Source organism: Rhinolophus hipposideros (genome assembly GCF_964194185.1).
Source record: "Rhinolophus hipposideros genome assembly, chromosome: 3".
NCBI classification, from domain to species: Eukaryota; Metazoa; Chordata; class Mammalia; order Chiroptera; family Rhinolophidae; genus Rhinolophus; species Rhinolophus hipposideros.
The window spans coordinates 10,882,000-10,896,047 of NC_138049.1; the positions used below are offsets into that span (position 1 = coordinate 10,882,000).

Below are 14,048 nucleotides of genomic sequence, written 5' to 3' on the forward strand. Positions count from 1 at the left end.
TTCCCACATGGGCCAGTGGACTCTCAACCACAAGGTTTCCAGTTCAATTCCTCAAGTACTGCAAGGGATGGTGGGCTGCGCCCCCTGCAACTAAGATTGAACACGATACCTTGAGCTGAGCTGCCGCTGAACTTCCGGATGGCTCAGTTGGTTGGAGTGCTTTCTCTCAACCACAAGGTTGCCGGTTTGACTCCCGCAAGGGATGGTGGGCTGCGCCCCCTGCAACTAGCAAGGGCAACCGGACCTGGAGATGAGCTGCGCCCTCCACAACTAAGACTGAAAGGACAACAACTTGAAGCTGAGCTGCACCCTTCACAACTAAGATTGAAAGGACAACAACTTGACTTGGAAAAATTCCTGGAAGTACACACTGTTCCCCAATAAAGTCCTGTCCCCCTTCCCCAATAAAAAAAAAAAGGGAAAGTACACTTTTTTACTATATATTCAAGTACATGTGTATATATTTAGAAAGGACAATGTATTCAATCAATTGTCAATTAAAAATGAAAACCATTAAAATACATTAAAAATAGATGGAAATAACAGCAAAAAAAAAAAATAAGAACACATACTCTAGTGTCAGACTGCTTGGGTTTGAATTCAGGCTCTACCATTTACTGTTTGTATGACCTTGGGCAGGTAACTCTGTCTGTTTCTCATTTTGCTCATAGGATTATGAGGATTAAATGAATACCTTGTATTTAGTGAGCACTCGATACAATTTTCCATTTAAGTAATCACTTAAATTATTAACCCCATGCCTTGGGCACTTCTGTTAATTAAGGATTGATCAGGAGACTGCTAATCTAGAAAGGTATAGGTAAGGTTATTCATTTGGAGCCCTAAAAAATCCCTAGTGCTATGGAAACATTGGGGCTCAGAAGTTCTCGTATGTTTTCTTCTAGATGTTTTATCTAAATATGGAATCTAAAACAACAAACAAATAAAAAAATGAAACTCATAGATACAGAAAATAGGTTGGTGGTTGCCAGGGGCTGGGAGTGGGCAAAATGGGTAAAGAGTGTCAAAAGATACACGCTTCAGTTATAAAATAAATTAAGTCCTGGGATCTAATATACAGCATGGTGACTATTGTTAATAATACTGTATTGTGTGTTTGAAAGTTGCTAAGAGAGTGAATCTTAAAATTTCTCACCACTATTTTGCTGATGGAAGGTCTTGCCTTCAATATGTGAAAAAAAAAAAATCTGTGAAGCACAGTAAATGAAGTGTGGCCATATATCAAATGTTGTGCACCTGAAACTAACATAATGTTCTATGTGAATTATATCTCAAGTTTTTAAAAGAAGTTGAATGTTAAATTGAGTGGAAAGCTTATTTCTTGAATAATATGCAAATTCTTAGAAGAGAATCAATAACAAATTCTAAGCAACATAAGATCCGATGGCTTTCAAAATAAATGGGAAGCAGAGAAATAAAATCCCCTCCAATTCTCCAAGGGTCAGTTAAGTAGAGCACTTAATTTGGTGGTTAGAGTACCTCGTGGTTTGACTGCTGCAGGTGAATTAAATTATAACCCTGCCAGAATTTGCTCTTTGTTATGAACACTCCACGACAAAACAAAAGAAAGGACAGAAGTCTCACTTTGATCTTCTTACACAATGAGGGGAACACGAACCTTGATACACAACCTTGATACACAATGAGGGGAACACGAACCTTGATACAAATCTACAGTTTGGAATAAAATATTACAATAAATCCCTATGAATCACTGGGTAATATTAGCTTTTTACAATGAGTAGAAACATTATGAAGATATCTCTAAAACATTTTCCATGGGGAAGATTGTTTAGACACTAAGCAAGATCATTCTAACCCTACATTCTCAAAATGGAGTCAATATAATTTCTTCCAAACAAACTTAACCCATGTAAGTGTATGAAATTTTAGTACTTAAAAATATGTTTCAGTGCTCGCTTTGGCAGCACATATACTAAAAAATTGGAACGATACAGAGAAGATTAGCATGGCCCCTGCGCAAGGATGACACGCAAATTCGTGAAGCGTTCCATATTTTTAAAAAATTACATGTTTCAGAGTAACAGTACTTTGTGAAAAAAAATTTTAATTGCCAAAACCCCAAGTAAGAATTTCTATGTTTTCTTCTACAACTTTCTTAGTTTTAGCTTTTACATGTAGGTGTATGATATGAGTTAACTTTTGCATATAGTGTGAGGTAAGGTTAGGGATTCTTTTTTTTTTTTTTTTTTTGCACAATTTGTTGAAAATACTATCTTTTCCTCAGTGAATTAACTTATTACTGTTGTCAAAAATCAAGTAGTCTTGTATGTGTTGGTCCATTTCTGGACTTCAGTTCTTTCATTGATCTATATTCATCAGTAGCAACCTGTATTGATCACTGTAGCTTTGTAGTAAGACTTGAGAGTAGGTAATGTAAGTCTTTGAACCTTGTTCTTTTTCAAAATTTTTGATATTCTAGGTCCTTTGCATTTCCATATAGATTGTCAATTTCTATTTTAAAAAAAGCCTGATGTGATTTTGTTTGGGATTGAATTGAAATTATAGATTACTTTGGGGAGAACTGGCATCTTGATACAGTCTTCTGACCTATGAGCATGGTACATATAGCTCTCCATTTAATTAATTTTCTCTGATTTCTCACAGCAGTGTTTTATAATTCTTAGTAGACAAGCCTTGCACATCTTTTGTCAAATTTACCCCTATTGCATACTCTTTTATGCTATATTGTACTACGCTATTATGCTGCGCAGTATTGGTTTTTAATTTCTAATTGTTGCTACTATGTAGAAATACTCTTTATTTTTGGACGTTGATTTTGTATCCTGCAACCTTGGTTCACTCATTTATTAGTAGCTATTTTGTAGATTCCTTAGTATATTCTGTATATATTAGTATTCCATCTGCAAATAAATACAGTTTTACCTCTTCTATTCCAATCTGTTGGCCACTATTTCTTCTTCTTGTCTTATTGCACTGTCTAGGACCTATAGTACAAAGTTGAATAAAAGTGGTAGGAGCAGACATCCTTACCTGTTTCTGATCTTAGGGGGAAAGCATTCAGATTCTTACCAGTGAGGTGATGTTAGCTGTAGATTTTTCCTAGATCTTCTTTTTCAAGAGGATGAAAGTCCCTTCTATTCTAGTTTGCTGAGAGGTATTTTTGTTTTTGTTTTTTCGGGGGTGTTTTGGGTTTTGTTGTTGTTGTTGTTGTTGTTGTTTTGATGAGTGGATGTTGGATTTACAAAAATATTATAATTTTTCTGAGTTTATTGAGATAATCATATGACTTCTCTTCTTTTTTCTTCTTTAATGTGGTGAATTATGTTGATTTTCCTAATGGTAAACCAATCATCTGTGGAATCTGCAGCAGAGGTGCCTCTTTCATTTTTGGTATTGGCCATTTGGGTATCTCTTTTTTTCCTCATCAAACTAACTACAGATTGGTCAATTTTATTGATCTTTAAAACAAAAAACAGCTTTGGGTTTCACTCATTTTTCTTTTGTATATTTCATAGGTGTTTGCTCTGAAATCTTTGTCCTGCCTTCTGCTTGCTTTGGGTTTAATTTGTTCTTTCTGTAGTTTTTTAAAGTGGAAGCTGAGGTCATTGATTTTAAAGGCTTTCTTATTTTCTTATAGGCATTTTAGTGATATAAATTTCCCTCTCAGTACAGCTTTAGCAGGATCCCACAAATTTTTATATGTTCTGTTTTCATTATCATTCCATTCAAAATACTTTCTAATTTTCTTTTTTTAAGTGTTTTTTAAATTTGTTAGATTTAAAGAAAAACCTCCAAAAGCAGTTCCAAATTCCTACATAATGTTCAGATCCAATTTCCCTTTTAATTTCTTATTTGACTTGTGGGTTATTTAGACGTGTTTCATTTAGTTTGCAAATTTGGAGAGTTTTCAGATCTTTGTTACAATTTTAAATTTCATTCCATTGTGATCAGGTAATGACTTGAATCATTTAAATTAAATCAGATTTGTTTTATAGCATATAATGTGATCTCTCTTGGTATATTTCCTCATGCACTTGGAAAGGATATACGGTCTGCCTAAAAATATATGCATTCTGCTACTGTTGGATGGAGCATAAATTTCTATTAAGTCAAGTTGGTGTTATTAAAGCATTCTGTCTCCTTAGTGATTTTTCTGTCTACTTGTTCTATTATTTATCGAGAGAAAGGTATTGAAATCTCAGACTCTTAACTGCAGATCTGTCTGTATCTCCTTGCAGTTCTATCAGTTTTTGTTCTGTCCATCTTGAAGCACTGTTATCCCGTGTGCATCAATGTTTAGGATTGTTATGACTGTGTGATGAATCGGCTCCTTTCTCATTATGAAATGATCTTCACGATCACTAGTGATATTCTTTCCCTTGAAATCTAGTTTATCTGATATTAATATAGCCATTTAAACTTTCTTTTGATTAGTGTTAGAATGGTGTTTTGCTTTTTTCCAAATAGGAAACACGGTTTGTGATTTTACATTTAATGTGGGTTTCTCGTAGGCAGCATATAGTTGGATCTTGTTCTTTTCTAACCAATCTGACCATGTCTACCTTATTAGTAGTTTTCTATTGCTGCTATGACAAATGACCACAAATTCAGCTTAAAATGACACAAACTTATTCTCTTACAGTTCTGGGGATCAGAAGTCTAAAATCAAGGTCAGCAGAGCTGCATTTCTTCTGGAGGCTTCAGAAGAAAATTTGTGTCCTTACTTTTTCAGCTTCTAGAGGCCACCTGCATTCATTAGCTTGTAGACCGCTTGCTTCTACGTCTCCTACTACTGACTCTAATCCTCCTGCCTCTTCTTACAAGGACCCTTGTGATTACATTGGATAATCTCCCCACCTCATACTCTTTAATCACATCAGCAAAGTCCCTTTTACCATGCCAGCAAACATAGGCACAGGTTCCAGGGATTAGGACGTGGCCATCTTTGTGAGCCAGTGCTCAGCCTCCTGCAGCTTATTATCTATAACTCTTTGTTCTGTTGTTTTGGTGGTTTATCAAAAGTATGCAATACGCATCTTCACATATCCCAATCTATCTTCAAGTAATTATACCATTTCAGTGATAGTATACAGATCTTCCAGTAGTGTATTAGGTTGGTGCAAAAGTAATTGCAGTTTTTGCAAGTATTTTTAACCTTTTAAACCGCAATTACTTTTGCAACAACCTAATACTTGCATCTCTCCCTGCCAGGCCTCTGTGCTATTACTGTCATACTTCCCCATATGTTACAAAGTTCATGACACAAGCGATTTTTGTTGTAAAAGTCAATTCTGTATTAAAGAGATTTAAATAATAAGCAAAAATTCCTAAATCTTTTCCCACGTGGTTACGGTTTTGAGTGATCCTCATCCATATTTCCATCTAGTGCCCTTTTCTTTCTACTGGAAGACTTTCTTTAGCATTTCTTGTAGTGTGGAACTGTTAGTAATGAATTTTTCAGCATGTGTGTGTCTGAAAAAGTGTTTTATTTTGCCTTCTTTTTTGAAAACCATACTGGAAGTTTTTTTCTGTGAGTACTCTCAGATGTTGCTCCACTCTTCTTTCTGGTGTTGCTTCTGAAAAAAAAATCGACTGTCCTCTTTATCTTTGCTCCTGTCTTTTTTCTCTGGCTGCTTTTAAGATTTTCTCTTTATCACTGGTTTTGAGCAATTTCATCATGATGTGCCTTGATGTCATTTCCTTCATGTTTCTTGTCTGTGAGCCTCATTGAGCTTCTGCAGGTTTTCCTGTACTTCCTGTTTTCCAATGTCTGAAAATTGTTGCTTCAACTATTTTGTCCATTTTTTATTTGTTTAAGGCAAAAGAGTATATCTCATCCCTTATAGTCCATTTTGGCCAGAGTAAGAACCTCTAGGATTTTTTTAACCTTTAAGTAATGTGCTTATTTCAGATAATTTTGGAGATAGGAAGGCATTGATTGTTGTTAATATTGCCTCTGCATTTTATAATAGGTACACAGAATGATTATTTCTACTTGATAGGCAAAGTGGAGAGTTCACAGGATTGAGAACCAAATAAGCTGGTGTTCAAGTCCCAAGTATGACACTTAACTAGCTTTGACCTTGACCTTATTGTTGAAACTTTTCTAGCTTCAGCTTTCTCATCTGCAGCATGGAAATAAGTTATCTTTTCTGGTTATTATAAGGATAGACAGAAATTTATATAAACAGCCAGGCATGTAAAGAGTCTGGTATATTGCCAATATCCAATAAATGGTTGCTATTATAATTATTCTCCTTCCAGTCATCTTATAAAGGGACATAGAAAGTAATGTAGTCATTCTGGCAAAAGAAGCGGTCTTTAATCAGAGATAATAATGTTCTGAAATTCTTTTATCTCTAGCAAATTTTAAAAAGGAATATTGCTTAACTTTGTGTTGTGAAATGATTACATATTTTACACATGTAACTAACTTGATACAGGTATAACCATGGTTAATCATAACATAGGCAAAACTTAACAAATAAGCAGAAGTTGGCTTACAGCCAAAGTGATTTCCTAGTCCACTACAAATTATAAGTACAGAGATCAGTGCTAGAAGCAGACGCACTAACAACAGCAAGAAGTAACAGTTATTACTGTGGCAGAAAAGCTATAAAAAGCAAATATAAAACCTGAAAAAAAGTACAGAAGTGAGGGATCGTAACCATGGAGTCCATTACTCTACAAGCAGTAATGAAAAAGTCATCAAGAAAAGGGTAAAATTGGGTTCATTGTACTTGGCTTAAAAACAAGAGAATTGTGCGATACAGTTTAGAAAGATTTCCATCTATAAGTTTCTTTTTAAGAAATGTTAACAATTAAAGAAGTAAATAGAAAATTTACAAAATCAAACATCTTAATTCCTTGATGAGCCTGAGTAAATGAGTATCCACTCTCCTTGTCGTGGTCCTGTTTAAAAAGCAAAGCCAGCTGACCTTTTGAAATCATGCTATAATCTTCACCCTAAGAAAAGTCTATTATAACATCTTAAGTTCCTTTTGAAAAATAGCACTAGTCTTTCTGTGTATTCTATATAGGAATAAAAAATTTATTTTTTACGTATTACATTCCATGTTATAGTTTAGTTTGTTTTTTAATTCTTGTATCCTAACACTTTTGCCCAGCTCTTATTTCAACAATGTTTTGAGTTCCTACTATGTGGCAAGTCGGGAAGACTGTTCACACTGGGCTGTGTGATCTGTGCTTAGCCCACTGTGCAAGGTTGGCGGGCTACCATGAGCCCCTCACCATGAGAAGGTGGCATGAAGCATACAAGATGGCTATTTGATACAGTTTTTGTTCTCAGGGAATTTATCATTATACAGAGTTCCAAGAATTGCATAAATTCTTTCCTCATCATATTAGATCACCAACAAACTGCCTAGGCAGACCATCGTTACTTGCTCCCTACAGAAAAGTGTGTGCTAAGATCTTGTTAGAGAAGAAATGTGTTTAAGGGACCATGTGAAAAATACGTCTGCCTTTGTTTTCTCCTTTCATTAAAGGCATTTTCCATTATGTTGCGCCATTACCCTTTACAAACTGAATACCAGAAGAAAACATTTTCTCTCTTGGAGGCTTGGTATAATTACTTCCAATAGAGAGTAAGAATTATATAATTCAGTATGTCGCTTGTAAGAGCTAACAATTCTCTCATCTCTGGAATTGTTAGCTCTCACAATTTAAATATGCTTCCCCTTTTCATGGTTTGGTTTTCTATTTCTTGTTTTATAGCCTTATATAATGAATAACTTTTACTCTGGCTTACTTATGTCTCATTTTGGAAGAATATAGGATTGAAAACTGAAATAAAAACGATAGAACAATTTAAGAGTGTCTGTAAAAATACTCATTTGGCTGTAATCAAGTGCCTGCATTCATAGTCCGTGGTGCCTTTGAGCACATTATGGGTAATACCTCTAGGGCTTTGAAGCGTAATGCACCACAGTTATTCCGAAAGGGCTATAACATGGATCTTTCCCACGCCTCCATCATCCCCAAATATCATTATGACAATGAAAACATTGTTCTCTATTAGTTGTGGGCTAGAAAGTCTTTCTCTGTCACTGCTGAATATCATTAGGTGTTTAAATGACTATTGTCTGTAATCATACTATCATTTCAGTTTGGATAGCACTTTTCCCCTCTGCCCACAATTGCTTCAAACCCTTCACATAAAGCTATGCTGTGAACACAAGTATTCCTTCTACAATGGGGAGTCAGAGGGAGGGAAGATCAAGCTGCAACGGAGTCATGGAAGACGTAGACCTTTAAACAATGGGAAGATTTGGTTTGTCATGGAGTGAGACATAAGGGGAATCCAAAATAGACATAATAGAAATGTAACTTTAAACCTAGAAAAGAAAGGTAAATATGTGTTACATCAGTTTTCTGGTATGCAGCTCTGTGTGTGTGTGTGTGTGTGTGTGTGTGTGTGTGTGTGTGTGTGTGTCAGTGAGGAAGAAATGAACATTTCAAATGTGGTTGAGTTACCAGAGCATGTAAATTAATGCCAGAGAGCCAAGTTTACATTGTTTTGTTTTAGGCTTAATTACTAATTACTTAATTACTTTCTATATATTGACATCATGAAACATAAGCTTTTAGTTCTGCCTCTTTGTTTTTGGTATGCTAATTTGTTTTGTTTTAATTATGTGAAGCATAATTACTGAAAAAATTCTAATGTTCTTCATTGACGGTAAATGCTATCATTAAATACACAGTTTTATACACTAACAGCCTGTTCCATAGAGAGCTATCTCCTTTTTTATTTATGGTATATTGAGGTTAATATGTTTTCTAAGATTTATTATTTGGAACTCATTAGATTAAGTTTTAACGAATCATGGTAATTTAAAATAATCCATAAGTGCTTTAATATCAGAGGTATGCAATTATTTTTGCTAAATTATCATGGCTAAACATACCCAATGAGGTGATTCCCAAACTAAAACTATTTAGCCTCTTACCAATATAGACAATTCAGCTATGTATTTCTGAAACATTACCTGTGTAATTCTACCTGAGTTATCAGTGAAATAAATCTTTGCGAGTTTCTTGACCTTACAGGTTTGGGGAGCCCCAAATTTCAGAAGTTAGGAGAGGAAGTTTCCAGCTTCACAGAAAGCTGAATGGGATAGGTCATTCACTCCTTCGTTGACTTTGCAAATGTGTAAGAAGCACTTACTCTGTACTGTAGCTGCAGGGGATATTCAGGTATTGATAGACAAAAGGTGCTGTAAGGAGCGTGTGTTGTTAAGGGGAAAGAAACCTACGGGTACCCGATTGCAGTGTGTTATAAGTGCTATAAAGAAGCACGTGCACATGTTGACCCAAAGGCAAAAGTAATCTACAAACTGGGTACCTTGGTCCACGTGGCCTCTGTTGTCTGTGATGCTTCTTTCATCCTTCCTGTCAGTTGCCAGAGTTAGGCAAGGGGAGGGATAGAGAAAATCGGCTTTATAAAAGCTAGAAAAGCAGGCCCAAGGGATGCTCAGGACCAAAGTCTCTGAATTGGAGTCCAGGTTCTCTGAGCAACCTGAGCTGAAAATGTGGGAAGAGGGTCATCTCTTCCTTTGTAATTTACTTTAGTGATGTTGTTCTCATTGATTATATTCACTCCTGCATCTTAAACTTTATAAACCCTGGGGCTGCATCTGGTTTTATTTACCAAGGACTTTCAGAATCAAGTTTTGTGTTGGCTACAGGGACATGTTAAACAGTACCAATTTATAGATGGCTTAGCTATAAGGTTCTTTTTAGCTAGGCGCCAGCACTAGTGCTATGACAGCATATCTTGAGGTATGGTGCTAAAGTGGATGAAATGAAGGAAAAAAAGACGAAGGGGTACTTCACATCTTCCCTTTTTATCTTTTTGACTCAGAAAGTCTGAGGAAGTGGAAGGGAAGCAAATGGTTGGAAGGTAAAAATAGGCTGGGATGTAGCTACTGTTAAAACCCGCAGGATAATTCATTAGGTTGAAAGTACCTGTGGATGAAGAAATATTAGGATTAGGGACGCTGTGGCTGGGAGAGTATTTCAGAGTGCCCCGTGCAGCCTGGCCTTGACAATGACTTTCTGCTTGGTTTGAATCTGCCTGTAAATTAAGTTAAAGTTCTTGGTAATACGTACAATCATTTGTGTATATTTACTCGATAAAGATTGAGTTGAATTAAGCTCGACGTTTGTGATTTACTCCTAATTAATTCTCAGTATTTCATTATAATGTCTTTAATTTATAAACTTAGAGATAAGAGTTGAGTTTTTGCTAAATCTCTGCAGAAATGCAAGTCATTCTGAGAGTCAAAAATTATGTTAACATTACAGAGGGTGTCCAAAAAAATGTATACACATTTTAAGAAAGGAAAAAACTGTATTAAAATTGTAATATTCAATCTATACCGATAACAAAAGATGAATACAAGTCACGTTTGACTTCTGCAATTACAAGAGGGGCTCAAAGAGGTTACCATCAGCGTGATTTTGATACAGTTTTTTTCCTTTCTTAAAATGTGTATACATTTTTTGGGCACCCTCTGTATTTGTGAAATTATAAGCTCTTGTTATACTATTATCTGTTACTGTCCCCACTGATTCATATGTGTTAAAAGTGAAACACCACAGTTGTCTGTTGCAGTGGCTACCGTGTACTATCTGTTCATTAGTGGTCACTTTTAGTCTCTAGCTTTTCAGATTGATTTAATGATGTACAGATTTGAAGTAAAAAAAAAAATTAGTTTCAGTATTCACCAAAGTGTAGGTGCTCATTTTATTGACCTTTTTGTAAACTAGATGCTTTCTGATGCAGCACCTGGAAAACTGAGAATTGTCCATGGAGATGTGTTGACATTTAAGATAGAAAAGGCTTTTCCAGAAAGTCTTAAAAGACAGTGGGAGGATGGTAAGTCACTTTGGGTTGGTTTTCTTACTTTCTTTTGTAATTATTTATATTAAAAATATATATTACAAATATTCTATACTTATTAAAATTATCTGAACAGAATTAAATAGTTCATATGCACTGTAATTTTTTTCTGCTTTCCACTTTCTTCTAAAATACAAAATCTAACTACTTTTTCTTCTGATTTATTTGTCTCATTTTTCAAATGTTTTGGGTTCCACTCAAATAAGCTTGTCATTTTTATGATACTGTATAGGGATGGGGTAAACTAAGAAATGTTTTAGTAAATGAAGCCAGACCCAAACCTTTCTTTAAGCTTTACATCCACGAATTCTTCTCATTCGTGGGCAGTGTTTATTGGGTTTATCTGTTCCAGCTCTTTGGACTACATAGATAAATAGCCTATGGTTTTTACCTCAGAACAAATGGACGAGCAATTTTGGTACACCCCATCTGGCTGCCTCCAGGTGTCCGGCCTCTCCACGGCCAGGCTCCTTCAGAGTGGTTGGTGCTGCCCTCCCTGCTCCACCTTCCATCAGGCCATTCTCTTCTCAGCGCCCCGTCCCTGCCCCACCAAGCTCCCGTCACAGTGACCTCCTAATTGATTCAATTCTTATCTGACAGTTCTCGGACTTCATTTGTCTGTTACCTACTCTCTTATGGAAGATTTCTCAGTTGCTGTCTTCTCTGATACCAGGCCCTCCTGTTTTTCCTTTTACATTGCTGTGAGCTTTCACTAACTATTCTTTGCCGGGGGTTATTTTTTTTCACCCACCTCTTACATGTTGTTTTCTGAGATTTTTTTTTTGGGGGGGGGGCATGCTCTTTCCTCATGCTGCAGACTTGCCGAGATTGCTCCTGTCCTGCGGTTTCACTTCCCACCTGCATATTGCAGACACAACTTTATATCCAGCCTGTGTCCCCTTCCTGGGCATCTAACAGCTGACCTTCTGACAGCTTCATTTGCGTGCCCCATAGGCACTTTGCAAATTATCTTTTCCCTCAAAGCAACTCTTTTTTCATATTTTTCCTAAACCAGAAACCTGAGAACTTCCCTGACTGAACACTAATTAGGTAGAATTTTTTCCTTAATAATTCAAAGCTGATTGTGATAGTTTATGGGGGAGGAGGTTATCACTGTGTGAGGGATATAAATGATAAATGTCTAACTATTACATTGTTTTGTACACCTGAAACTAATAAAAAATCCTTATTAAAAAAATGGAACTGATTGTGGGAAAAAAAGCTTTTGAAGAATAAATGGACTGAAAAATACTCAGCCATATCTTTGCATGTTTTTACTTGATGCTATTAATGTTTAGTTTGATTTTACTCTTAACTAAGATTGTATTCAGAATATATTGATGAAACCATTCCAAGTTGTTTTTTCTCCTGCCAACCAGATCCTCCAAATGTACACATTATCGGAAATCTGCCTTTCAGTGTATCAACTCCACTGATTATCAAGTGGCTTGAAAACGTTTCTCAAAGAGATGGACCTTTTGCTTATGGCAGAACCCAGATGACATTGACTTTTCAAAAGGAAGTAGCAGAGGTAAGTTTTAACTTTTTCCATCTATGTCATTACATGATCGAATTCCAAAACAAAATAATACTGCATTTTTATCATAGATTGCTTTCTAAGTTAATTACACACACGGAAAAACCCAACAGTAGCTCACCCAAAAGTGAAGCATGTAGTGTTGACAGATGTAATCGTTGTAAGCTTTCTGTGGAGAACGTGAATGATGTGCTGTTGGGTAAGAAGGCAGTATAGTTAGTGAACGTGGGACACAACGGCCATGGAACAACTAGAGAAAGATGGAACCTGTAGAGGAAGACACCCTGTGCAACACTGGTAATGCATTAATACATAGGGCATGATGTGTGATATGTTATAATTGATGTGTTAAACTTAATAGGATGATAAAGAATGTTATAACTGATTTGGAGCTGAAAAAGGAAGGGGGTTGGTGTCTCACTGTTCAGTCTGTAGACTTTCATCTAATCCCACATCTGAACTGTGCTACGCCTGCATTCCGAAGGCTGGAGTGTTCAGGTTCCCTCTCCAGAAAGTAAACTTACAGGTTAGGCGAGGGCAGGTTTTGAGCTGCAGAGGTTGAGGAGGGGATCTGCAGACTGTAATTGTTTTAAAAAAAAATTTCTTGTGATATACAAATGGAAAAGAGTATATAATGTATATATGGGGCTTAACAAAAAGAACACCTGCATTCCCACTACACAAGTCAAGTTAATAATTAATTACCAACATCTTTGACACCCTTTTGTATGCCTCGTTTTGATTCTATCTCCTGTCCCCCACCTACTACCTCGGTAATCAGTACCATGAATTTGGAGTTTGTTATTCTCTGCATAGTTTATCACGTAGATTCTTATCTGTATAGTTAATGTACTTTAGTTTTGTCCATTTTTGACCTTTATACAAATGGATTCATACAGTATGTATCCTTTTTATTCTGATTTTCTCATGTTGCTCGTAAGCTGTGGTTTATTTGTTTAGCTAATATATACTGCCCACTCTTTGATTATGTCATAATTTATCTGTCCATTCTTCTGTTTGGGGGCCCTGAATTTCAGTGTTTTGTCATGAACATTCTTACATTTGTATCAGCTGGAACACATAGCCAAGATATCTCTAGAATATATTCCCGGGAGGAGAAATACTGGATTGGAAGGTCTGCGAATCCTCACCCTTGCTAGATAATACTAAATTGTTCTCGAAAGTCCTTATGCCTATTTCTATTCCCGTCAACTGTGTGTGCGAGTTCATTTTGATCCATATCCTTGCCAGTCGTTGCTATTGCCAGACTTGTATATTTTTGTTAATCTGGGGAGAATGGTGTTGTCTGTGGTTTTATTTTGTCTTTTGATGATTTCTAATGAAATTGAGCACCATTTTACATGTTTATTGGCCTTTTGGGTAACCTCTGTTTTTGTGAAGTGCATGCGTTTTGCACATTTATCTTTTCCTCATTGATTTAGAGGAGTTCTTACATATTCTTACCAGTCCTTTATTAGTTAAATGTGATACGGATATTCTTCCATCCACCATGACATGTTATTACAGTCTTTTTATAAGTGTCTTTTGAGGAGCTGGTGTAATTTTAAATGTAAGGCT

At 36.0% G+C, this 14,048-nt stretch overlaps 1 protein-coding gene across 6 annotated transcripts in view; it reads left to right on the forward strand.

Annotated features, from left to right (window-relative positions):
* Positions 1–14,048, forward strand: part of TFB1M (transcription factor B1, mitochondrial) — a 56,577-nt gene that overhangs the window by 6,380 nt on the left and 36,149 nt on the right. For all 6 annotated transcript variants that reach the window (XM_081034004.1, XM_081034007.1, XM_081034003.1 and 3 more), the window contains exons 3-4: positions 10,801–10,909; positions 12,313–12,464. In XM_081034004.1, the coding sequence (XP_080890130.1) occupies positions 10,801–10,909; positions 12,313–12,464 (261 nt within the window). The remainder of the gene's footprint in view (positions 1–10,800; positions 10,910–12,312; positions 12,465–14,048) is intronic.